The 26520-nt window shown below is 32.1% G+C and overlaps 3 protein-coding genes, 1 long non-coding RNA gene and 1 pseudogene across 4 annotated transcripts; 2 read left to right on the top strand and 3 right to left on the bottom strand.

Annotated features, from left to right (window-relative positions):
• Window positions 1-1886: 1886 nt before the first annotated feature.
• On the bottom strand, window positions 1887-4346 carry LOC131628821 (pentatricopeptide repeat-containing protein At5g39980, chloroplastic-like). The gene has a single exon (XM_058899637.1). It carries the CDS (start codon window positions 4217-4219, stop codon window positions 2162-2164), a length of 2058 nt encoding a protein of 685 aa, XP_058755620.1. The 5' UTR covers window positions 4220-4346; the 3' UTR covers window positions 1887-2161.
• Window positions 4347-5682: 1336 nt separating this feature from the next.
• On the top strand, window positions 5683-6028 carry LOC131628822 (small ribosomal subunit protein uS14z/uS14y/uS14x-like; annotated as a pseudogene).
• Window positions 6029-15763: 9735 nt separating this feature from the next.
• LOC131628823 (F-box/kelch-repeat protein At3g23880-like) lies at window positions 15764-17327 on the top strand. The gene has a single exon (XM_058899638.1). The coding sequence runs from the start codon at window positions 15967-15969 to the stop codon at window positions 17161-17163; it is 1197 nt and encodes a 398-aa protein (XP_058755621.1). The 5' UTR covers window positions 15764-15966; the 3' UTR covers window positions 17164-17327.
• A 116-nt stretch (window positions 17328-17443) lies between these two features.
• Window positions 17444-19339, bottom strand: LOC131628824 (phytoene synthase 2, chloroplastic-like). Its single transcript, XM_058899639.1, has 5 exons — window positions 18873-19339; window positions 18595-18767; window positions 18182-18417; window positions 17889-18081; window positions 17444-17751 (listed from the first exon to the last, which is right to left on the bottom strand). The coding sequence occupies exons 1-5, from the start codon at window positions 19249-19251 to the stop codon at window positions 17566-17568; spliced, it is 1167 nt and encodes a 388-aa protein (XP_058755622.1). The 5' UTR covers window positions 19252-19339; the 3' UTR covers window positions 17444-17565.
• A 4591-nt stretch (window positions 19340-23930) lies between these two features.
• LOC131628788 (uncharacterized) lies at window positions 23931-24425 on the bottom strand. Its single transcript, XR_009291896.1, has 2 exons — window positions 24130-24425; window positions 23931-24005 (listed from the first exon to the last, which is right to left on the bottom strand). It is a non-coding gene; the product is annotated as an uncharacterized LOC131628788 (long non-coding RNA).
• Between the last annotated feature and the right edge of the window lie 2095 nt (window positions 24426-26520).

Genomic DNA, 26520 nt, shown 5'->3' on the forward strand with positions numbered 1-26520 from the left:
GTGGCAATCTTATGGGCAAGGCAGCTGACAAACTAAAGCACATGGACGTTGAAGTATTGAGAAGTGGCAGGCAACTTAGCTTAGAACAGAGCTTTCCTGGTGGGCTGACGTAAGTGTTGTTTGCACCAAATTGAGTTACTCATCTCTTGTGTTATCTTTATTCCTTTTCTGCTTCATCATCTTGTATAAGGTAAGACTTTATTCATTGTTTTCATACTGGTTTATCACGTTAGACCAGTTGTCACAACATCATGCCTGACATCTGTCTCATCAGGAACAAAATTTAATAGATGATCTGGAAAAAGCCCCATCTTCCCTAAGTGTCAATTCTCTGATCCCTCAAACCAATTGTAACGTCAGATTAGGCAACAAAGCTCGTTAATCCCTAAGTCACAATTCCTAATCATACTATCTCTAGTCAATTAGAGAATTCAATAGTTAAAAGTAGGCCTGATAAACAACCCTAGGGTCAGTAGCCACTATTATCAAGATCACTTTGAATGTCATAACAAACAAAAGGCAATGCGCATAATCAATAATTGAATAATAACAAAGATTCAAAACAATTACATTAATATCATCTGATCATATGTCTCAATCAAGTAATAAAGGCTCATCATCAAATAAAACCTAACCTAAGAGGAATCTAGATACTCATGTTGAAATTAATCAATACCAATAGTGTGGATTCAAAGAACATGAAGAATCCTTGAAGAAAAAGCTCTCCAATGGCTTCAATGGTCTCCAAAAGCTCAAATATCGCTCTTAAACGTCACTTTCAGGTCTTGGTAGTCAAATGATGACAAAACTACTAGCAAGTGGACTAGTGTTATTGTCAAAATAATAAAAATTAAATTCGTCTATACATAGATTGCGAACTTAAAAAAAATATTTATGCGATGTAAATTTAACAGTAAACCAGGGGGTGTTTAAGGTTGTTTTGGTAAAAAATGCAAGAAATGAGTTGTAAAGCAATAATGAGAAAAGCGGTCAGGTCGTCTAATTAGAATTTCCTATTTCTATTTGATTGATGAAACATGCGCTGACTACAAACACGACAAATTAACTCTACCACTATACTCAATCCCTTGGCGCATAGCTCACTAATCTAGGCGTCAACTCTCCAATCCCACATACCAATTGTCCTGTCATATTAGGCAACAAAATATGTTAGTCCCTTAGTCACAATTCCATACTATCCTTAGTCAATTAGAGAATCAAACATTTAAAGTAGTTCGGAAAGATAGCCCTAGGGTTAGTAGTTACTATATATCATCATCGATTTGAATGTCGTAACAATCAAAAAGCAATGCGCACAATCAATAACTGAATAATAACAATAAGTCAGAACAATAACATTAACATCATCTGATTGTCCCGTCATATTAGGCAACAAAATATGTTAGTCCCTTAGTCACAATTCCATACTATCCTTAGTCAATTAGAGAATCAAACATTTAAAGTAGTTCAGAAAGATAGCCCTAGGGTTAGTAGTCACTATATATCAACATCGATTTGAATGTCGTAACAATCAAAAAGCAATGCGCACAATCAATAACTGAATAATAACAATAAGTCAGAACTATAACATTAACATCATCTGATCATATGTCCCAATCAAATAAAAACAGGTTTGTCATCAAATCTAGCTACTCATGTTGACTTAATTCAGTGTAGATGAGAAGAACATAAAAAATCACTAAAAAGGTCCTCTCCAATGGATCTCTTAAAAATTAATCTATAAAACAGTTTTTAAAACTTCTTTGCCAAATACATATTTTTCAAAAATTTTTTTAAAACAGTTTTTTAAAATAAATTTATAAAACACTTTTTAACAACTAAAAATCAAAAGTGATTCAAACCAGCCCTTAGTGTTTTCAAATTAGATTCACCGTTGAAATTCTCAGCAAATACACATCAATCATGTAGATGAAAATTTGGCTCCATTTTCTTTAAAGAGGTAAAACGAACATAGTAGTGCTCTTAAGAACTGTAATGATTAATTACACGGATGATGCTATTCAGAATGTGTGTTGCTCAATATCATATACACATGAGAATTTTTGACACCTAGTTGGGAATACTATATTTATAGATATGTGGCCAAAGAATGTCAGTCAATTCAAGTTACATGTGAAAGTCAGATTCATACTTCAATGTTCTAAGCATTACCATAACTTTTTATTGCTTTGTGATTCATCCTGCTCATGATTCGGGAAGCATCATTAAATCTACCTGCTCTTTCATAAATGTTGGCAACAACAAAATGCAACTCCTTCTTGTTGATACTGGGATTGGAATCTAGCTTCTCAAACAATGATTCCACCATCTTGAAATCCATACTCGAGCCATATAAATCAAGCATTTGAAAATGAACTTCGTCCGGAAAAACACACCCTTCTTCATACATCTGTTTATATAAAGCATCAGCTCTCTCAAACTTTCGCAGCTTTCCAAAAGCATTCAGCACAAGAGCAATAACATTAGAATCTGGAAAATGTCCAACCTCTCTCATCTTCTCAAACACTTCAACCACATGTGCATACTTTCTCTCCCTTGAGAAAATATCAATGATGCACCCAAATACAGATATATCTTTCACCTCTCCCGCATCAAAAGCCTGTCGGAAAACCCACATAGCCTCGTCAACTTTACCGGCTTTGGCAAGTATTGTGATTGCTGTCTCCCTGGAAACATTATCCTCTTGCTTGAGCTCATGAAGTAGCCTTTTGGCATGCGCAACTAATCCAGCTTTCTGATACGCAACAATCATTGTCTGATATAGTACCTCATCAATTTTAACTCCAGAAGTCCTTAACTTATGAAACAGCATGGCTGCCCTGTCCAATTTTCCTGCCTTTTCCCATATAGATATTATGGTTGAATAAGTGATGGCATTTGGTTGAATACCTCTACTCTGCATTTCTTGAATGAGATTCGTCGCTTTCTCATCTTCAAGAGATTTACCATAGATACTAATCATCGTGTTGTATGTAACAACATTCTGTGGTATACCTTTCCTTTGCATTAAACTAAAAAGATGAACAGCTTCCCCGAATAGCTCAGCCTCTCCATAAACCCTCAAGATAGTATTGTAACTAACCACATTCGGTTCAATTCCCATTTTCTTCATACCCCAGAAGAAGCAATCAGCCTCCCTAATCATTTGAAGCTGACCATAAACATCAATCATAATGTTACACGTAGTAAGATCAATCGGACATTTAACTTCATTCATTTCCGCGAACAAAGAAAGCGCCTCGACAAACTTCTGATTATCAACATAAATCGCAAGAAGCGTCGAGTAACTAGTAGTATTCGGGTTAACACCATTATCCCTCATCTCTTGAATAAGAAGACGAGCTTCCTTTAAGAGCTTCGCCTTACCAAACACACTAATCATAGTATTATAAGCTATAAGATCAAGGACAATATTAGCAGAAGCTTTCAACGTATTGAAAATCGAAATGGCTTTTGAATAATCACCCAGTTTCCGCGAAAGCTCAATCAAATTACTATACAAAACAAGGTCACCAGGAACTTTGTCACGCTCCATCTGTTGTAACCAAAAGAAAGATGAATCAAACAAACCTTGTTTACTGAAACACGTAATGAGTGTGGAGTAAGTGTATTTATCAGGGGAAAGACCCTTTTGACGCATTTCATCGAACAGTCCGTGTGCAAACTGCCATTGTTTAGCGCGAAGCACGTTACGTAGGACGACGTTGTAAGCGGAGAGTGAAGGTGAGTATTGAGCTATCTCGTTCATCCAGTCGAGAATTGCGATAGAGCGTTGCCAATCGGGTTCACGGGAGAGGATGGAAACCATGAAACGAATTGAGAGTTGTTTGTTATTGTAAGGGGACATGAGTGCGTAGAGTTGTTCGATGTTGTGGGTTTGTCTGATTGAGGTTGAGAGTTCGTACATGTCGACGCTGCGGTCTAGATAAGGGGGTTCGTATTGTTGTTTTTGTTGTTGCTGGGTTCTGGTACGACGGTGGTGTTTGTTGGTGTTGGGAAATGGGGAACGAGGTGTTCGGGTCCAGACATGTTTGGGTGTGGCTGAGACGGATACGTTAGAGATGGTGGTTGTGGGGATTGGGGTTGAGAGGGTAAAGATGGTGGTTTTGACAGAGGAACAAGGGAATGAACATGAAGATGAAGAAGAAGAAGAACTAAGAAGAGTTGAACATGTTGCGTAAGATGAGATTGAGCACATGGTTAGTAATTTTGAATTGTAACGAAATTAATCTTCAGTTTAGTTTGTGGAATGTTGTTTGTACCATTCACGACTCACGAGTGATTTTTTTCCCGATTCCTCTCCTCGCCAGCGGAGTGTGAAAAGGAGGAAGCACGCCGTCTGAAATTTTTATATTTTTTTTACAAATCAATTTTTAAATTATTAACTTTTGTTTATTTGTCTCACTCCATGTTTTTATCTAGACTTACTTACTATGGTTAAATGAAGTAAAATAATTTGGGTAACTTTAGTCTCTCTCAGTTTATTTATTTATTTTTTTAATTTGATAATAAAAGTTAATGACACGACATTTTACTCAATAACGTGTCAATGTCACATATGTAATAATTAATTCTTTTTATTATCATACAATATAATAAAGCAAAATGAAAATTTTGGCAAGTTTGTCAAGTGTCATATTTTTAGAGTTCTTTCTATTTTATATTTTCTATTAATAGTAAACTTTTTATAATTATCTTTTAAATATTTAGTTTATTTATTTATTTATTTCTAACTAATATTTTTGATTAATAATAATTAAATTGGGCTTTAAAAACAAACAAACAAACCGTTCAGTTTTTTTGTTATTAATTAAATCTTAAGCAATTATTAAATTATTTTACATCCATTAATTATCACATTAATTGATAAGGAATCTTTAACAATTGTTATGGTCATTTTTTCGTTTTTTTCCAACGAGCAGCCATGTCTTTTGGGTTTTCAATCTCACATAAATTAAGGTTTGAATCATTATAATATTTTTTGGCTATTGAATTCTACCCACATTCATATCCTTATCCTTTTGTATTCTCACTATTCATAATATAAACCCTAAACCCTTGCCTCCAATATCAATCAGTTTTATCTTTTCAAACTTTTCTCTCTAAACATGATATATGTTGTCTTTTTCTTCATAAACTAATAATTTAGGTTCCTGTATAACAAATCATACTACAACATGTATCTTCATTCAAAATATAAACTTATAATAACAACAATTTCAAACCATAAACTCACAATTGTACAATTTTTTTCCAGGAGAATTTGCGCAACATCATCTCCGAATTTGCGCAACATGCCATCATAACCGCTCACATCCGCCTCGGTCATCTGCCCTGCAGCCCCAAACCACTGTGATTTCTCCGTTGACACTTGCAGACTCACCTTCCTTTGACCCAAGAGAAATTTTTATTGTAAGAAGAAGAAGAATGGTACATGAGAGAGAAATAAGAGTTTGTTTGGTTTTTTCTTTCTATTTTTTATTTATTCGTTTTATTACTTTATTATTTAGTGATTGTCGTGTGTTATGCTTAATTGGTGATGTAATTGATGAGACTTAGAACCATTTGAAAAAATTATTTGATTTTTTGTGTGCGTGACTAGGGTTTTTATTTTTGAGATCGCTGCTGCTCTTGCATTTCCTCCAATCTCAAATCGAAGTCATGGATCACTCCAATGTCTGGAATTCTCACCCCAAAGACCTGGTTATCGCACCTGCTGTGTATGTGGAAACTCTCATGGATTGATCAGGAAGTACAGACTCATGTGTTGCAGGCAATGCTTCCATAGCAATGCCAATGAAATCGGTTTCATTAAGTATCGTTGAAGAGTTGTTTCCATTTGCAGTGTTGCAGTATTGCTGATGTATCAGCATTCACATGTTCCACTGTTTTATATTTTACATTGTCATGTTAATCATGCCAGGATGATTTTAATTTTTGAAGAACTTATTTTATGGTTTTTAGTTAATTATGTTTGTTATCAAACTTGAATTCTGAGAATATTATATTTACTTTACAACTTTGTTGTGGAAAAATAATAATAATATTAACTACAAAATGCAACACTCCCTTATTATGGCCATTTTTTTTAGAGAAACTTTTTAATTTTGTTTTATACATTACTATTTTTATTATTATTATTAGATAATTAATTTATTTAATAATTAGAGTTTATTTTTCATGGCCTCTTGGACCCATTCCAATGCTATACATACCTCTCATGTCCTACCTATCTCTTTTAGTTGTGCTGAATTTAGTTAACTTAAAATTTAGTTAAATTAGGTTATTATCCAACGTACAAAACAATAAAAAGAAGACTTAGGTTCCTGAATATTTCAGTATCTCATATCTTTTTTTTCAAAAATTAATAACAAAAAATCAAACTATTGTCACTATTAATTGTGACGTGTTTAGAACTACACCAAAAAAAATGGTATCAAACAATTGAAATGCTTTATGTACTAATAAATATCTAAATGTCTTAAATCGTTTGTTCCTAGAATTTCTTGATTTTGATTATGTTTTATAATTAATAATTGCTTAAAATAAACCTTAATATATCTTTAATATAATCAAACACAATACTATGTATCCTTTTAAGCGCCTAAATGCAATCAGATCCCACCTAAACATTTTTAATTAATATTTACAATATTTAAAAAGAGCAATCGAATAAGTTGCTCTGTATTTCCTATTTTATCTCAACCACATTATTTCTTCCTCTTAAAGAGTTATTATGCATTTCTTTTTATATCAATCATTTATTTAATTTCCTTTCCAATAAATACAATTTAATTAAGAATTATTAGATTGTGATTTTTTTTATCTTCAAGTGCAACATTTGTTTGTAATTTACAACCCAATAAGTTGTTATGTATTCCTTTTTAATCTCAATCACATTATTTCTTTCTCTTAAATATTTATTTGAATAAGTAGAACTATAAAATTATCAATATACTTATTTATTTTATTATACTTATTATATTTTTAAATAATTTTTAATAAAAATAATAGATATTTTATTTTAAAATACAATATAAATTCATAAAAATACAATATGTATTCATAATTTATTTATCCGTGTATCGCACGGGTAAAACTACTAGTTGTTGTTTAAATTGATAATTTATTTTATTTATATTTATAAATAAATAAATAACCAAAACTAAATTAGTTTAATTTTAATTTTTTTTTTTGAATAATTTTTTTAGTTAAAAGGCTATTTTTGGCAAATTTAAATTAAGTATGATTTATTGGTAGTAAATTTTTGAGTTATTAACACATGACTAAACATGAAAAAATATACACATGTTTGCCACCTGAGTTATTAACAAATTTATATTTTTCACATCATTATTTAACCAGTGATCATGGTAAACTCTATTTGTCCATTCATATAAAAAAGATTTGTTTACACAGTTTACCATTCGTCCTCGCACTACAAAAAAATGAGTTAATTATGGTTGTTTTATTAAGGCGGTTTTGATAATAGTCGCTATTAACCGTAAAATATGGTGGTTTCGTGAGATGCCACTATTACCTGTACATACGTTTTCTTAAAATATGACAGTTAAAATCACACTTTCAAAATAAAAAGACAAAACACTTTCTTAAAACTCGTGAGTACGAAAAGAAATGTTGATCTTTGTCCCCAGGGAAGTTGGTCCTTGAGGTGTGAAAATCAAGCATTGGTGTTATCCCCCGTGAATTAGCTAAGTCTTGATACAAGTGCCTCCGGCTAAGTACATATTTTCTTCTTAAAATGTGTTCCTTTCAAACAGGTTTTCTTCTCGGAATGAATCCCCTTGATTTTGAAGATTGATTTGAGAGTGCTCTCTCTCCCTAGTGAAATTTATGCCTCCATAGAAGAAGTTGTTAACGATTGGCTGAGTAATTGGTTATACCCCGGTGTTGTCATCCCCATTGTTGTCCCCTATGTTTTATTTATGTGTCTGTTTCATTAGCATATGCATAATATTCATTCATCCATTCATACATGCACATTTTTGCATTCGTCTCTCATGAGAAACCTTTTATACTCATTCCCCAAGTGATGTCTTTACTCCCTCAATTAAAGTGCCAACTTTAGGAAGAAAGATCCATATCCTTGTGTTTTCCCGCTAAGTTTGTTTCTCATGGAAAGATTTTGTTTTAGCTTCTCTGTCCATCTCAGGATAGGATGAATCCCCAGTTGAGCTTATTCCTCATTGGGAAGTGTCTTGCTTAGATGTCTCTCTCCAGCTTCGTCTTGGATTGAACTTTGTCTCCAGTAGATATGATTATTTGGGTCTTTGAATCTTGGATTGGAAGTGCACTTATTTTGCACCGTTGAAGACTTTGTCACCTCAACAAGAACCCATTGGTGGTTCCCCTGAAAGTTGGATTTATTTCCCGGCAGTTGTTATTGCAGGAACTTTCATACAACAGGTGGTGGTTTCTTTATTTGAGAAACTTGTATGTCTCAAAATTCCTTATTGAAAAAAGATGGCAGTCTCTACGAAGCAATTTATTCATTTCTAGTGAAGAAGCTTATGAATGGTTAGTCTCTTCAATAATAGAGACAATTCATGATGAAACATGTTCTTTCCCAATGGATGGTTAGTTTTCTCAAGATGATGAAGACAGTTTGTTGTGAAGCCCGATGTTTATCCCTTATGAATGGTTAGTTTCTTCAAGATGATAGAGATAGTTCATAATGAAGTTTGTTCTTTTCTAATGAATGGTTAGCCTTCTCAAGATGATGAAGACAGTTTGTTGTGAAGCCTGATGTTTATCCCTTGTGAATGGTTAGTCTCTTACATGATAGAGACAGTTCATAATGAAGTCTTCTCTTTTCTAATGAATGGTTAGTCTTCTCTAGATGATGAAGACAATTCATTGTGAGACTTGGTACTTATCCCCAGTAAATCTGGTCCATTTCTTCTACTTTATATTAAGGATGTTGTTTGTTTGTTCCCCGTAAAAGTTGGAGTCTTGCATTCAGATAATATCATACATGTGGTCTCTTAGGGTCCAAATTGTGCTATTATTTTATATTTAAGTCCCTCCTACCATGCTGGGACGAAGATTCCAATCCCCCCTCCTTGGATAGAAGAAACTTAAATAGGGGCAACTGTTGTACCCTAATTTTTGACCCTAAGATCCCACCTCATTTGCATTGAATCTCAAAGAGTGTGATCATCATTATCATCGTTCATAATCATTCATGCATCATTTACTAACCAAAATATACAAAAAATTGGTGTTTACTTGTTACTTATTTCATAAGATAGGTGATTGATGAAGAAGCTCAGGAAAATTAGGGTTTTGAAGCTCATAAGGTGGCTCAATCCTTCTCATATGCTCAAGTGATTTCTGTCATCAAAATCCAAGCCCAAGTGTGGTTCGAATCAAGATCAAACTTTCAAATTCATCTGATACACAATTAGGAGTTTTGACCTAATTCTCTAAAAAGTTGACTTTTGATCAAGACAAGGTCTTATGGCTCAAAACATGATTTAAGGATCTCAAATGCCTCATCATAATCCATTCATATCCTTCATTTTGCTAGAAGAGCTCGATTCAATTGATACTTTGAAAAATGCAATTCCATTGGAAAAATTCAATCGTCCAAGATCAACTTTTACTTTTGATCAAGACAAGGTCTTATGGCTCAAAACATGATTTAAGGATCTCAAATGCCTCATCATAATCCATTCATATCCTTCATTTTGCTAGAATAGCTCGATTCAATTGATACTTTGAAGAATGCAATTCCATTGGAAAAAGTCAACCGTCCAAGATCAACTTTTACTTTTGGGAAATTTGGTAAACCATGGACTTTTGAAGATCAAAATCATGAATATGTGAGTATTGAAGTCGTTTGATCCAGATTAATCAATAAAATCAACCAATGATTCAAAAGTCAAAGTTAGAGTTTTGACTTTTTCATGAAGGAATTACATGTTTAATGCTCAACTTTGAAAACTCGTAACTTCTTCAATAAGCAACCATTTTTTGTGCTCCAAAGGCTGAATTGAAGAGGAAGTTATGATCTATAACGTTGTCCTTGTGAAGGAACCTCCAAAAAGTGAAAGGATTTTAAGTTATGGAGCCATGAAGTTGTTAACTTTTTCAAAACACTTAGAAAAATTTCACAAGGCAGATCTATAACTTTGAGGCCAATTTCCATCAAGATCCTTTGAGAATTTGAGAAAACTACAAACACCAAAGTTGTAGAGAATGTTTAGGGTTTTTCAAAAAGTACAAGAACTCCTCCATAACATTCTTGAGCAAGGAGAATCGAAGAGATGAAGTTAGGCATCCATGCTTGAATTATAGGTTCATTTTGTGATCAACCAAGCTGCCAACTCACCCAAATCTGCAAGATCTTTGTGTTACAGGTCCAATTACTTGTAAATATCCCTCTAATCAGAAGATTACAAAAACTTTTGAGCCATTGTCCAAGTGTTTTAATCAATATCCATTGAATCATTCTATTTCAAGCATAAAGGTCACACTTCCATTTTTATAAAGAAGCTTTAATCACCAAAACTTTGTCTTGAGCCTCTACAATGTTTGTTCTGTACACAAAGGCAACACAAACCCAACAAGCAACACCCTAATGTGCATAAAATCTTCCATAAAGTCTTGATTAAAGCTTGCCAAGTTCTTGGAACCATGAACTTCAAAATTTGTTCACAAAGAAGTAAACCAACACCATGTGAATTTGGTATTGCCATTTGGTCAGATTTTCCCCCCACAAACCAAAAATATTCCCTATAAATAGAAGACCTTGCCTCTTGAATCAAACACAAAAAAAATCTCAAAGTCACTCCCCCACTTGAAAGCTCCAAAATTTCAACTTGCATAAACTCGTGATTTTTGAGTTTCAAGCAATCTTTGTATCAAATAACCATCCAAACACTTCCCATACACCTTAAAGAAGCTTTCCAAATACTCATATCCCATTTGTAATCACTCTAAACCTAGTTTCCATTTTCACATCAAGCTCCTGCAACTTGATTCGGGTAAGAGAATTCAGACTACTTCAAGGTGATCTAAGCATTCAGTTAGCATCACTAAGGTCTAAGGAAGCTTTCCAGATCATCAAAGCTCATCTGGAAGTGCTCTAATCCACCCTTCAATCTCCATCTATATAGGTAAGTTGTTCAAACTCAAACTCTAGCATTTGTGTACCATTTTTAACAAAACTCGATTCTATTATGTTTTTTATAATGTGAGGATCAAAAGACCTCAACTGGTTGCCATTTATACTTGTTATATGTCATTTAATTTGATTTTGAAGTTTTAGGGTTCTTATGGTTTTCTGAGAAATTATTGAGTTACAATAAAAATAAATCTGTGATGGATACATATTTGGATTAGTAGTGAAAAATCACACAACTTTCATGTTCACATTTTGAAAATGGTTGAGTTTTAAGCATGATACAATTTCTAGAAAATCCGTGTTCTTGAGGTTGAAGATGAAGTTGAAACTGATTTCAAAAACTTGGTTTATAATATATTTGTTTGTTTGCGTTTTGGTTGTTGGATGTATCACCATCCCAGTCTATAAAACGTGCGCTCTAAGAATCTCTCTATGCCTAAGGGTGTGTTTGGTTCGAGGTAGATGGAGTGGGGAAAAAATTCCTAATTAAATATGTTTGGTTCAAATTTAAGGAGGGGAAGGGGGGAGGAGAGGGGAGCAAAATCCCTCCAAACCACACTTTTTGCTTCCCTCCGAATTGGGGGGATTTGGAGGGGAGGGGAGGGAATATCAATTTTAATACGTAAAAAAATATCATATTTACTAAAATATCCTCAGTTTAATTTTAATATTTCAAAATTATTTATTTTCTTTCGTCTTAATGCTTCTCTTCTATGTGATTTTTCTCAATTGTTTTCATCAACTTATTATAGCTATTATCCACCTTCAAATTATTTTCAAATTTTTCTACTTAATACAAATCATAATCATTACATTATTTTTATAATTTTTTTAATATTTATTTTCATTTTTTCTTATAATTTTGTTATTTATCCTATTATATTTTTTTATATCAAGTTTAAAATCATTCACTTTATATTATTTTTTGTTTATTCATTTTATTAAAAACTTTAAATTATTAGTTTTAATAATAACTTATTTTATGCATTTGTTTTGTTAGATGATTCATCACTATTTAAAAATTGTTATTAACATATAGTTTCATTTGTGTCAGAGAGGTGTAATTTTAATCAAGTGTACTCAGTTTATTAACGTTATGGTAAATTATAACGTTTTGGTCCCTCAATATTAAAAAAATTATTACCAAAAAAATATTTATGAATTTTTCATATTTGAATATTATATCACTTATATAAGATCAAAAGGGTAAAAATGTAATTTATTAATAAAACACCCCTCCCTTTCTGAACCAAAGATATTTTTAATTAAAACCCCTTCCTTCCCCTCCCCTCTCTTATTTTGAACCAAACACTTATCTGATTAAAAAAAAATCTCTCACCTCCCTTCCCCTCCCATCCCCTTCCCTCCATTAAAACTTCTCCCCTCTCCTCCCCTCATTTGAACCAAACAGACTCTAAAGCCGCGGGTTCGACCCCCCCTTTTGCAACTTTTTTTCATTTTTATGATTTATGTCTTGTTTCATATTTTTATAATTGTGAGCATTTGGTTATCACCACTGGCGCGTGGCCCAGTGGTTAGCCTTTTCATCTGTGAAGGCAAGACACGAGTTCAAGACTCATGGGTGCCAAAACTTAATTTTTACCACTTGTTTATTTTATTTTATTTTCACAAACTTTGATATTCATTTTAATATAGTAAATCAACTCGTCTTCACTTGATTTTTTGTATAATTTTCACTTATATGGCATATTTTGTGAATATATTTTAAAACTAAAAAAAAAATTTATTTAATCCTTTTTAATTAAAATAAAAATGATGCTTTTATGCTTTTTAAGAGGCCTTTTAATCAAATATTTTCCAATGATTTATTCATCAAATATTTTGATTAAACTTGTGTGATTATTTTAGGGTTAACCTTATCTTCCTTTGAAGTCCATAACATGATCCCCTTAATTTTCTACCTAGGATTTATTTTGTTTCTAAAATGATTAGACATAAAACCTAAATCTTTGATCCTTTGACCTTTTCCATTGATTCAATGGGAATATGTAGCAACCTTAATTTACGATCGCCACCCACTACTTGTTTTATGGGCAAGTGGGAAACCCTTAAAAATATGAGATTTATGAGTAAGTAGATAAATTAGACAAGGGAAGTGTGTTATGCACCCTTTGCCTTCCTTTTATTCAAGGGGACCCATTTGGCCTTTAGGTTATTTTTAATAAAAATATTTTCTTTATACTATGAGGAAAATTATAATATTAAAAAAGAGTTAAAATCAAGGGTTGGCCTCATATAATATCAGTTTTAGTCATTGGTAAAAAAATAGCAAAAATTCCAAGGGTTGGAAAAATAAGATTATGATTGGAAAAATTTAAATCAAAGTGTAGCAACAATAACCTCAAGTGTCATCATTGGCCAAAATAAATATTTTTAAAGAAAAGGACTTCATATGAAATCATTAGCCAAAACAAGTATTAAAAGAAAAAATATTTTGAAAAAGGAAGACCTCGCATATCATCATTGGCCAAACAATAAACAATTTTTAAAGGGGCCCGCATATTGAAATCATTGACCCCCAAAAGTTTAAAAAAGTTTTGCGTAAAAGAGAGAAAGTTTGCCAAAGGTCCTATTTATATTGTTAGAAAATATGTTAAAAACCCAAGAAAGGAAATAACCCAATAGAAAAAAAGCCCAAAGTTATTTTGGCCACCAGAGCTCGTTTGACCCAACTTTTTTAAGTCTTAAAAATTACTATAAAGTTAAAGTTAAAAATAAGAGCTTTTAAAATAAAGTTAAAGTTGTTTAGTTATAATTATTTTATAAATTTTAAAATTATTTTTAATTTAAAAGTTGTTTTGTGAAAGTTATATATATATATATATATATATATATATATATATATATATATATATATATATATATATATATATATATATATATATATATATATATATATATATATATATATATATATATATATATATATATATATATATATATATATATATATAATGCGTATTGATTAATTGTTGTATTAACATATATAATTTAATGTATATTATAAGAAATTAATAATTTTATTATTGAAAATCATTATACACTAAAATAAGATATAATATACAAAACAAATAAAAAATTAGAAAAAATTAGTATTTAAAAAAATGATGAAGTAAATAGAAGAAGAAGAAAAAAAGAATAAATAAAACATAACTCTAGATGTTATGAACCGTAGAAAAATGTTGAAAAACTTACGTCTACTCCACAAATGGCGAAAAACTTACGTTGTGTCCAGGTGAAAAAAAGATTGAAAATAACCAAAGTGCACCAAGTGAGATTCAAACCCACAAACTCCTGTTTGCAAGACTTATTCCTTACCAATTATGCTATATTAATTATTCAAAATAAAAAACTAATCAAACGTATACGAAGGAGAGCATTTGCAAGTTTTTAAAAAATACAAATAATTTTAAATTAAACTATTATATATTTTTAAGTAGATAAAATAAATTAAAAATAAATATAAAACCTAAAATATTGTTGCAAATAAACCAAAGAAATTTAAAACCCAAAATGTTATTTATTGTAAATAAACCAAAGAAATTTAAAACCCTAAAATATTAGTAAATAAGCCAATGAAATTTGAAGCCCAAAATTGTTAGTAAATAAATCAAAGAAATATTAGTAAATAGAGAATAACCAAAATAAAACCTAAAATTTAAAGGCTAAATTATGGTAAACCTATTTTTTTTAAATGTCCCCAGACCCCAGCAGAGTCGCCAACTATAACAATCTGCTTTAAAATTTACGTTTAAATGATTCGCCACTACTTGTTTTGTGGGCAAGTGGAAAATCCTTAAAAATATGAGATTTATGTGTAAGTAAATTAGGCAAGAAGATGTTAGACACCCATTGTCTAAATTAGGCCAAGAGAAGGTGTTAGACACCCATTGTCTAAATTAGGCAAAGAGAAAGTGTTAGGCACTCTTTGTCTAGTTCAAGGGGACTCATAAGGGTTGGAAAAATAAGATTATCATTGTAAAGATTTAAATCAAAGTGTAGGAACAATAGCCTCAAGTGTCATCCTTGACAAAAAATAAACATTTAAAAAAAGTGTCTCATACGAAATCATTAACCAAAACAAATATTAAAAGAAAAAACATTTTGAAAAAGGAAGGCCTTAGGTATCATCATTGGCCAAAGAATAAACATTTTTTTAAAGGGACCCTCATATTGAAATCATTGACCGTAAAAGGGAGAAGGTTTGTCGATCGTTGTTTGTTCAGTCAACGAGACAAACCTTCAAGAGGGGGAAAAAGTATCGTAAAAAAAAGCTGAAAGAAAGTTTTTCGAAAAATTATACGTGAGATCAAAGAATTCCCCCAATTACGATTGCCAAAGTTTTTATTTATAATATTAGAAATTAGGTTAAAAACCCAAGAAAGGAAATAACCCAATAGAAAAAAAGCCCAAAGTTATATTGACCATCAAGATTAAGAATCTGGACATACTTGTGTCCAAATGCAAAAAAATTAAAAATTTAAATTCAAGTGTTGTCGCCACATGGAATGACAACTTGGTCTCTTTGTTAGGTGTAGTCGCGGATGACGACAAAATGTAAAATAAATGAAAAAATAATCATTTTTATAATTAATTTGAAATATTGCTTATTTATGTAATTTTTTAAAAAAATTTAGTTATTTTAAAAAAAAAATTCAAAAAATCCATCCTTTACTAACTTAATCAAATTGCCAACTAGAGACTAGTTTCTGCCCTATACAGTCACTCTAACCTGCAAGGTATTATACTACATTAGAGCGGAAACTCCGTTGCACATGGCGCAACTTAGCGAGAGCGACGATCCAAACCACGTCGTTTCTTCTCCATACTCAACCCATGAAGCCACCTTCACCAAGAGGCGGCCATTGACTATCTCCACCGAAACCCTAACATCACCGTCGTTACCCACTCTTCCCTTCGACGTGCTCGCAGAAATTCTCTGCATGCTCCCCGTGAAACTACTCTTACAACTCCGCTGCCTATGCAAGTCCCTCAACTCCATAATCTCCGATCCCAAATTCGCAAAGAAACACCTTCGCCTATCAACCCCGCACCACAACCTCATTGTAAGCTCCACCAATTACTTAAACCAGCTCCTTCTCTTTGTGTCCCCGATCCCCTCAGTTTTTTCAACTTCTACCGTCATGCAGAGACAACTCACGTACCCTAAAATCCTAACACAAGAATACGGCGCTCCTTTGGATGTATGCTCTTGCGACGGCATCCTTTGTTTAACGCTAGATGATAGACACAGACACGCTCTTTTGTGGAACCCTTCCATTGGAAAATATAACAAGTTGCCTCGTTTGGAAACTACGCACAAGAGAAATTCTTTTTCCTTATATAGCTTTGGGTATGATCCTTTCGTAGATGATTATAAGGTTTTTGTTGTTTCTTTTAGTGACGGATGCAATTACAATGAAGTTAACGTTCATGTTATGGGTACAATGTCTTGGAAAAGGGTCGACAATTTCCCGTATTGTAGCTCGATTCGTCGATCGGGGGTATTTGTGGGTGGTACTATTAATTGGTTGGCGTATGATAAGATGAGTTATTGGCGTGCCATTGTTTCTTTTGATTTGAAGGATGAGTTGTATCAGACGCTTTCGCAGCCTGATTTGGAGAATGATCTGTGGACGTTGGGGGTGGCGAAGGATTGTCTATGCATCTTTGCGAGTAGTCAAATGTGTTTGGATGTTTGGATTATGAAGGAATATGGAAAGGAGTCTTGGATTAAATTGTGCAGTGTTCCTTACATTGAAAATCGGGGTTTGTATGCCTATACCAAGGCGCTGTATATTTCTGAGGATGACCGAGTGTTGATGGATTTTCATGAGTTGAGAAGTGTTAACTTGAAGTTGGTTGTTTATGATTCCAAAAATGATACTTTGAAGATTCCCGATATTCAAGCCATCAATCATTGGATGGACCCAGAAGTCTATGTTGAGAGTTTGATATCACCTTGTTCTTAATGTCAAGATATGCAAATGCAAATTTGAGCATGACATTCAAATCCATGTTCTGATTACATGTGACTTGTTGGATCATTGTTAGTCATTGATAGATGAAATTTGCAGGTAACAAATTATTTAATTTCATCTATATATTTGTATAATGACTCTTGCCAGAATTTGAGACAAAACTGCCGCCAATTTCATTAATTAATTACAGAGCGTACTTGACCAATTAATAAATATATTCTGTCATACATCTTTGCTGATGAATAATAGTAAAACTATTTAATACCATGATTTTTCATTTTTGGTAGTGAAGCCAAGTATTTTACAGGTGTATATTGAACTAATTGTTGTTGTTGTTGTTATTGATTTGTTGTATGCATTTTGCACAATAAACAAATATCCGGGTACAATTTGCTACATAAGTTTTGTGAAGGAAGAATGCAGATTGGTTTTAGGAATTGAGAGAGATCTAGTATAAGCTGCAGGCAATGACACAAACTTCTCAGCTCGACCTACATAAGCTCGTTTTGTCAAGTTGTCATAATCGTTGTCTTCGATTGCATCTAAGATCTTGCGATACAATATTAAAGACGACCAAACCTGCAAATCACACATAAACCAAACTATTATCACATGTTTGCATATGTCAATCTTATAAATCATCATTTAATTCAACATAGTTCTTCGACTTAATAATCAATTGATTATGATTGACTGAAAGTCTAAAATGTACGTACCGGCCAACGGCTGGCCTTGTCAAGGTGAGAAGCTCCTTCTTCTGCTGAGTTGAAGTAGAATCTTGCCCTTGCAATCTGCTGTTTCATAAACTCCTTCCATCTTTCACTCACCTTTCTTGAGAATACATCTTTGTCAGATAAGCCAAACTCACCAAGTTCATCTTGTGGAAGATACACTCTACCTCTTAATGCACTATACTCAAACAAAAAGTTGATAAATCTTTAGTAAATATCATATATAACATCAAATAATTCAAAAGAAAAAGTGAACATCAATTAAGTGAAGCACTTACTCCTCCCCTACATCTCTAAGAATGTTTGTGAGTTGATTTCCAATACCAAGATATAATGCTGATTTATATACACTTTGAGCAGGAATGACAGACTCCGGCGCAATTCCCATTACCGGAACACTCATCAACCCAACAGTTCCCGCCACATAGTAGCAGTAGAGATATAATTCTTCGAAATTTTTGTATCGGGTTTTTCTCGTATCCATTCTCATACCTTCTATCATGTCCCTAAAAGGCTGTAATCAAGGAAAAGTCCTATCTCATTAGTTGAATTAACGACATAAACTAGAGATGGAAAAATAAAATAAAAATTCTCTAAAACATATTTCGTCTTCGTGGCTAATTCAACTTTTTCTTGTAGTATCTGATTATGAAATTATGAGAGTTGATCGTTAACGAGTTTTAGTTGTCACCTTAATATCCAAGGGAAACTTGGAAATTGTATCGGTAAGAGTAGCATCAAGCATATCATAGGGTTGTCCATTGAAAATGTCATTCAATCTATCTTCCCATCTATCAAGAACAGCAGAGCTCATATAATCAGCATTAGGACCATCCACCAACTCATCTGTCCTCCTGCACCAAACTGCAAACAAAGGTTTCAATAAAAAACAAGTTTCAAAATTGAAATCATCATATATATATTTGTTTGTTTGCAACTTTGTTTCTATCTTGTTTCTCAAATTCTTACCGTATATAGCCCATATAGCCTTCTGTCTTTCTTCAGTCATAAGTAAAGTTCCTAGATAGAACGTCTTAGCATATTCAGCACAGATGTTTCTACACATTTCATACGCATTCTTGAGAAAACTAGGCTCAAACTGTGGCTTGAAGTTACTAGAACATGGAGTATCAAAATCGGCTATCCGAGACTGTTTTTCAACAACTTCTTGTACATGTAAATCAGCAACAGAAACTCTTTGTTTTGACAGTTGGGGAAAAAGCGCGGTTCTACTATGTTTTGGAACCATGGTTAATTCTGATGTTATAACATCATATCTTCTACCACACGGTTTCCTATTATTCCTAATGGTAGAAGGCTTTACTGCCACTGAAAATGGTATACTCATGGCACTACTTAATTCAACTTTGAAATAAGCAGATACAAAATAAGTGGCCTAGCTGGTTCAGAATTACTTTTAAGGTATTTGCTGTCAAGTGAAAGATAAGAAAGCTATATATAACTATATTTCATAAATGTGACAGTATTAATATTTTACACACAAGGTAGCATTTCTATAACACAGTTTAGGCCACATGACATAGTTTGGCTTGAGCAAAGACGAAGTTTACAATTACAAAGATGCTTGTTTTTGTTTTTTTTTTATATTGTCACCAAAGTTTCAGTTGTAGATTGTGTCTTCTTGTTGAGTTTCTTGTAAAGAATCAAAGTCATTTTGATTCCTTTCCTTAACCACACTACAATTACGTATGTTTGGTGGGGTTCATAATCCTTGTCTTGTGTTTTATTGCTTGTCTTTTAGTATAATTCACCGTCCATGTTCATTCGCTTAAACAATTAATGATTGTGGGATCTAGTTAACTTATTTCATATTCACTTTTATAAGAGTTATTTTAGAAACACATAGTTTTTTTCTTTAAATTGTAATTAATAGTTGTTTTTTTTTTATAAAAGATTTCATTTAATGGGCCTCATGTAGAGTATAGTTTTTTTTATGACTATAGTTTTTTTTTTATGACTATTTCTTAATGCATATTTAGGAACTTTTGGCGAAATTCTCAAAATAATTTCTAAATTCGGATATGTATATTTGAACTCACCAAATTCTAGTTTTTAATCGCATACATTCGGAGATACATATCTGAAAGAATCAAACTGCAGATTTCAGAGGTACGTATCCAAATTAAAGACGAACTCCCATACCAGAAGCAAGAACATTAAAAATAAAGCAACTTAACATAAATAGTCAAAATTATATAGATAGTGGAACAAAAATTAAACATTACATTTAGTTATAAACGGGTAGCTTAGGATGTTGCAATATTTTGATAATATCTTCTCCCGATCGTTGAAGCTTCGCGTCAACCTTAGTCGGACCCTTAGTATAATATCGGTGAAAAGTACTCCACATAACCTTCAAATCATCATCCGTCTTCAGTGCAAACTGGATGAACTTTATCTTTCCTTTAGTGTTAAGTGAGGGTGAACGATACTCGGGTTTGACCACCTTTCGTTTTTTTTGGATATTGCAGGAGAGAATTTAGTATGGTAATCAGCACGACGAGAGGCGTGCCCTCGGAGAACCTAAATTGACGTGGCGACATCTCACCACTGAAGTAGACAAAAGTAAGGTGAGGATATGTTTGACTCATCTCTGCTTGTGGTGTTTGATATTGAAGAAATGATTTTGAGTCCCTATTTATATAAGATATGAAGCATTTGGATCAAAGAATTCTTATCCTGCCACCAGAGCATGTTTCAGAAATACACCTCCAAATTCACTTTTATTTTTTACGAATTTAGGGGGATTTCAGATATGTATATCAGAAATAACCCTTTTTGTTAAAAAAAAGTTATTTCGGATATGTATATTTGAAATAACCTATGTTACTTTTTTTTAAGAATGAAGATTTGTTCGGATATGTATATCTGAAATATGCATAAACAGAAGGAGAATCATTAGTTTAGAAACATCAAAAAATAAAAACGGTAAAAATAAACAGCAGTAACATGTAGAATAGATATATTATATATGTATTGAATCGTATGAAGTATACATTGTGCATAATAATACACTTAAAAAAAATGATTCGATTACATTCTAAAATGCACCGAACAAATTGTCACTACATAAATCTAAAATTGGTTCTTTCTTTGACTTCTCCCTATTTGATTTTCTCTCAAGCTTCGACAATTTGGTGAACTTTGTCATCCTTTCCAAAAAGTGATCTGACCAAGTTTCGGCCTCTTTTGTGGAATGTGTCGTCCACTCCAGTGATGTAGTCAGAATAAATCACCCCGAAGTGAAGGTGTTTTTTTATCCAAAACTCATCATCAACGCAAGGAAATAAGTGATGATTTGAGGAAAGTTTACCTTAAATTGCAGCTTTTTATGCTATATTTGACATGATAAAACACTTGAAACTTGGTTTGGAGACGAAAAGTTGTTTGAGAATGGTTGAACTTTTATGCAAGGTTTTGGTTATGGGGGAAAAGAAGAGAATGAAATAATGGTAGGGGTGATCATGCACCAACTGATATAACAATATTGTTTTCGAAAATACATATTTAAAAATAACACTGAATGTTTAAATCCAACGTTCAAATAATAATAAGGGTTGTTTCGGAGATGCACTTCTGAAATCCATTGAAAAATGATTTTGGATGCGTTCGGATATGCATTTCTGAAGGGCATTTTGCGATTATCAAGGGTTTATTTCACTCCTACAAGATTGCATTAAGAGGTTCTTGTTTTTTATAAAAAAATCATTTAGATGGGCCTCATGTCTTCGATGGGGACTTGGATACAAAGGGAATCAAGATTTAACTTGTCCCCCGCCAAATCACACCTGACACCCTCCTGTATTTCAATAATGACAAAATTATCCTTACTATTATTTATCCTTAAAAAATAGAAAATACGAAAAAAATTACTATGGACATCCAGTAAAAAAAAGTTTTTGGTATCAAATTCGAAAATTTTGATATCCAAATATGAGTTTTATCGGTAATTGTGTGTAAATTATAAAATTTACAGAGGCGATTCAACAAAATTTTTGAAAATTCTGGTGTTACTCAGAAATACCAAAGAAAATACTGAAAATTTCTGGTTAATAACAAAATTTCCCGGCAATTTTGTAATTTCTGGTATATAGGAAATTTTGTTTATACTTGAACTTTTCGGTAAGTCTTCAAAAAATGTTATACTTGTGTGGGGCAGAACCGAAAGCTTCTTCTACGGATTTCTTTACAGATTTTATGGAGTTCTTCACCACTGATGTTGTATGTTTTCTATGTAACATATGTAATTTTTAAAGGTTTTGCCATCTCTATGATATTGATAGTTTGCTCTTTTTTAATTGATAGATATTTAAGTCTTGATCTGGAGTTTTAGCATGGGCACAAACAGCTGGTAAACGACATGATATTAATGTTGTCATTGTTCGTTCCGAATCTGCTAATGGAAGGCATGGGAAGAAAGATAAACTGATTATGGGTTGTGAGAGAGGAGGAAATTACAAAAGAAAAAATGTGCCTGAAAGCAATAACTCCTTCGAAGGCATTTATAGTATGGAAGTTAAATGTCCCTTTAGGCTGAGATCTGATCCAAGTGGTATTGGTTGAAAGATGATTGTTAGGTGCAGGATGGACAATGATAAACTATCTGAGAATTTGGAAGGTCATGGCATATTGGGCAGTCTAAAAGATCATGAAATAGAGTTTGTGAATGACATAACGAAGTACAATATGGTTCCAAGGAACATAAATGCTTCTTTGAAAGACAAAGATCCAGAAAACCTTACGAGTGTTACCCATGTGTATAAAAATCATGTCCGCCTCGCCAAGATGGCGGGTTGGCGGGCGGAGAGCTTGCCCGCCTATTTTTATTTATATATTTTTTTTTCATTTTTTTAATAGATTAATAGGTTTTTTTACCTTTTAATTAAATTTTTCACTTATTTTTTAAAACAATTTTTTATAAAAGCAACTTTTTAACAAATTTTATTAAAAAAATATTACATATATTTACAAATAAATATATACAATAAACCATCAAGAATTAAAATTACTAAAATTAACTAAAAAAAGGAAATTTTAGAGGAAGTACGGGCTTTGGCGGGCGGGCTATGGCGGGCGGCGGGTTTTGGCGGGCGGCGGACCTAAAATACCAGCCCAACCCGCCATTTTTTGGCGGGTGCGTGGGCCGGCCTAGCAGGCCACGACCCGTTTTGCCATCCCTATAGTCAATGCACCACAACCATTCACATATATTATTTTATAAATAATTAAAATACAAGTTAAAATGCAATAAATATTTAAGGGCTACGATTTACTGACTGTGTAAAATTGCTTTACACTGTTAGTGTATTTCCATTAAATCCTTAAAAATAATGGTATTGACATTTATACGAGATTAGCTTTGATATTGTCACTGTTGCTGATATATGAACTTTTACACATCTTCCAACCCTTTTTCAAATTGCTAATTACATCAATTGTGTAGAAACTAAATAAACAATTATTATTAAAACATCATCATCAAATAACAATCAATCTTAAAAATAAAAATAGAGTTACAAATAATTTTTTTAAAAGTCTGATAACACATTTAAGAATACTGTGCAACACAACAATTCACAAGATCCAGAAAAATAAAGCCAGACAAACATTAACCCCTAAAGATCAAACTTCATCTTCAACAAAAATAATCAAATACAACATTCATTTATAAAAAATCAGCCATTAATGCAAAAAAAAAATAGTCTTTCCAAAATGAATAAGCCAACAATCTTTGGTCTTCCTATGCTTAGCCATCTCTCCTAAAGTGTGAACCTTTGGATCTAAATCCATTTTTTTTTTCACTGCAAAAAAAATTTAAAGCAAAAATAAAACCCAGAAAATTAATTTCAATCGGAGGATAAAAAAAATGAAATTTATACTCTATAGAATCAAGAAAGAGAACATGAAATCAAATCATCCACAAAACCAAAAAAAATAAAAATACATGAGATAACATATACATGAAAAGAAAAATCATCATAAGAAAAAAGTTTTAAAATGTCTAACCAAAAGTAATTCCCAATCCAGAAGCACTTTTCTCCAGATCTGGAAGATTTTTTCTTAAGATCATGATTACCAAATCTATGTAAAATACAAAATCAACAAAAAAATGAAGAGAGAAGACAGTGAATCCAACAGTTTTCCAAAGATAAATCTCACCACTAATATAAACAAAAAGTGAAATATATATATGAACAACACATACCTAACGATAACGCCTCATCAACGAAAAAGACAACATAGATCGTAACAAAGCTTAAAAAATTTACAACCTGTAAAAGAATAAGAAATTTATTAAAAAGGGTTAAATGTTTTTCACAATATATAATGAGAAAAAATGAAAAGATTGTGGGATGAAAGAATGAGAGAAATAACTGAGGAATAGTAATATGATAAGAGAAGAAGATGATGATGAATGAATTTAAGAATGAGATAAGGAAGAGACGGAGGAAGTTTCTGTGGAAATTGGAAGCAGAAATGTTGGAGTTGCAATATCTCTTTTGGAAGCAGAAATGTTGGAGTTGCAATATCTCTTTTGGAAGGCAAAAGAATTGATAAAGTAAAAAGTGTTGAGTTGAAAGGTTATAATTAAGAAACAAGAGATGTGCAGTCTATGGAACATGGGAAGTTGTAATTTTTTTAATAATAAAATAATAGGAAAAACAAAAAAGTGAAACAATAGCATTAAAGATGTAACAAAAGGTGTTTTCTTATGAAAAGTAATACATTTTGTTGTCAAGGAAGAACATATGAAGTTGATAAAGAGGATATCCAGGTGCCTTAATATTGAGCAAATAAGGTAGTTTTAGTATTTTCGGAACACATTATTTTCTTATATGGTAGATAAATAGTGATTTTTTTAAAAAGTATCCTCATTAGGATCGAAGCACGACCCAAATTTGCTTAAGCTCCCAAAAAGTTTTTTAAAAGTTCCTTTCAATACCTTTTTATATAAGCCCATTTTATTCAAAATTTTATCTTAAAAAAAATTACTTTTTAAAACAAGAGTTTTATTAAAAATATATTCGGCCCTCCATCTCCTTATAAGGAGAAGATATGTAGAAAAAAAGTTTGGCCAAACAGTCTCTAAGATTGTCATCTCATTAAGATAATTTGTTGCCAATCTTAATAAGAAAGATCAGCTACCTGCAAAGACTTAGAATAATGGTAGAAAAAATGGTAAAGACAAATGCCTAATGTGAATGTGATAATTAAAAAAATTATAAACAAAATAAGAAAATAAGAATTACGTTACGTATAAAACATGTACCTCTATGTAATGAATCAAAAAAGTCATTAGACATGTTACAAAACATTTTAAAGTAGAATAATGATGATAACATATAGTAATAATGTTTGTGAGAGAGAAAATAATAATTAACATATTAAGATATGAAATAAGTAAATGAATGTAAACATGTAAACTATGACAAAAATATTTTTTCTTTTGTGAAGGAAATACATGGTGGTTACTTAACAATCACGTAAGCTATTCTTTCTTTTGTGTGTTCACGATGTTTGTGGATTTGCGTATTCGAAAGAGAAATCTGTACCAGGCATGTTTTTACCGGTTACTATGCACATTCGAAAGAGGAATATGTACCATGCATGTTTTTACCGGTTACTATCTTTCATGTTTTTCAGTTTTTCTTTTGCACTCAACATTTATTATTTTGTGTTGTTGAAGTTAGGGAAGTTTCTGTTTAGTTTTACAGTTTTGCAACAAGTATGCTTTTCCAAGAGATCTAAAGGATAGTATCAATAAAGTCACTCAACAGGATATAGTCAGTATCAATGGAGTTGCATGTCATTTAAGCTGTTTGTGTGGATTAGAACATGAAAATCTCATAAGCGGATAAAGGTAAGGTTTGTATCTTAATATGGCTTTTATCATCTTGCTAAAATTTGAAAATAATTGAATTTATAATATGCAATTTGTCACTACTACATATGTTAATGTTTGTTGGTGTCTTGGTCCCTCAATCTTTTGCCAACAAGTAACAAGATGGGTGAAAGAATGAATTGGGAGGACCACATTAGCAATAGGTGATGACGTAAATGATGTCGGTATGAAAAAAGGGAGTAGGGATCCACTCCATTTCCTAAAAATAAATGGAGGGTGTATTACTATAGTTTTGTGTGCATAAAGTCAAATAAATAGTAAATATGTGTCACATGTCTTAGAAATACGTGTAATACACACACAAAACTATAGTAATGGACCCTCCATTTATTTTTAGGAAATAGAGTTGATCCTTACTCGAAAAAAGACAGGTATAAATTTCACTAAATATGACTTTTTGTTGCAATGAAATCTTACGCTATCAGAGAAGTGATATACACGTCATTGTTTCGACGATGTATAAGCAGGAGCATTGAAGAAGGATGAAATCTTCTAAAATTCTAGTTAGACTTAATTTCACAAACTCTTTTCGATAATTTAATGTATTGAAAGTAAATCATAACTTTTGAGGGAATTTCAAAAATAAGATTCAAATACAAGTTTATGTATATACTATTACAATTTTTATAATTATTAATTTTCTTCTTCGCTGTTTTTTAGGTTGAAATTTGTTTGACATCTAACATAAGGACA

This window comes from Vicia villosa, unplaced genomic scaffold (assembly GCF_029867415.1).
Source record: "Vicia villosa cultivar HV-30 ecotype Madison, WI unplaced genomic scaffold, Vvil1.0 ctg.000481F_1_1, whole genome shotgun sequence".
Lineage (NCBI taxonomy): Eukaryota > Viridiplantae > Streptophyta > Magnoliopsida > Fabales > Fabaceae > Vicia > Vicia villosa.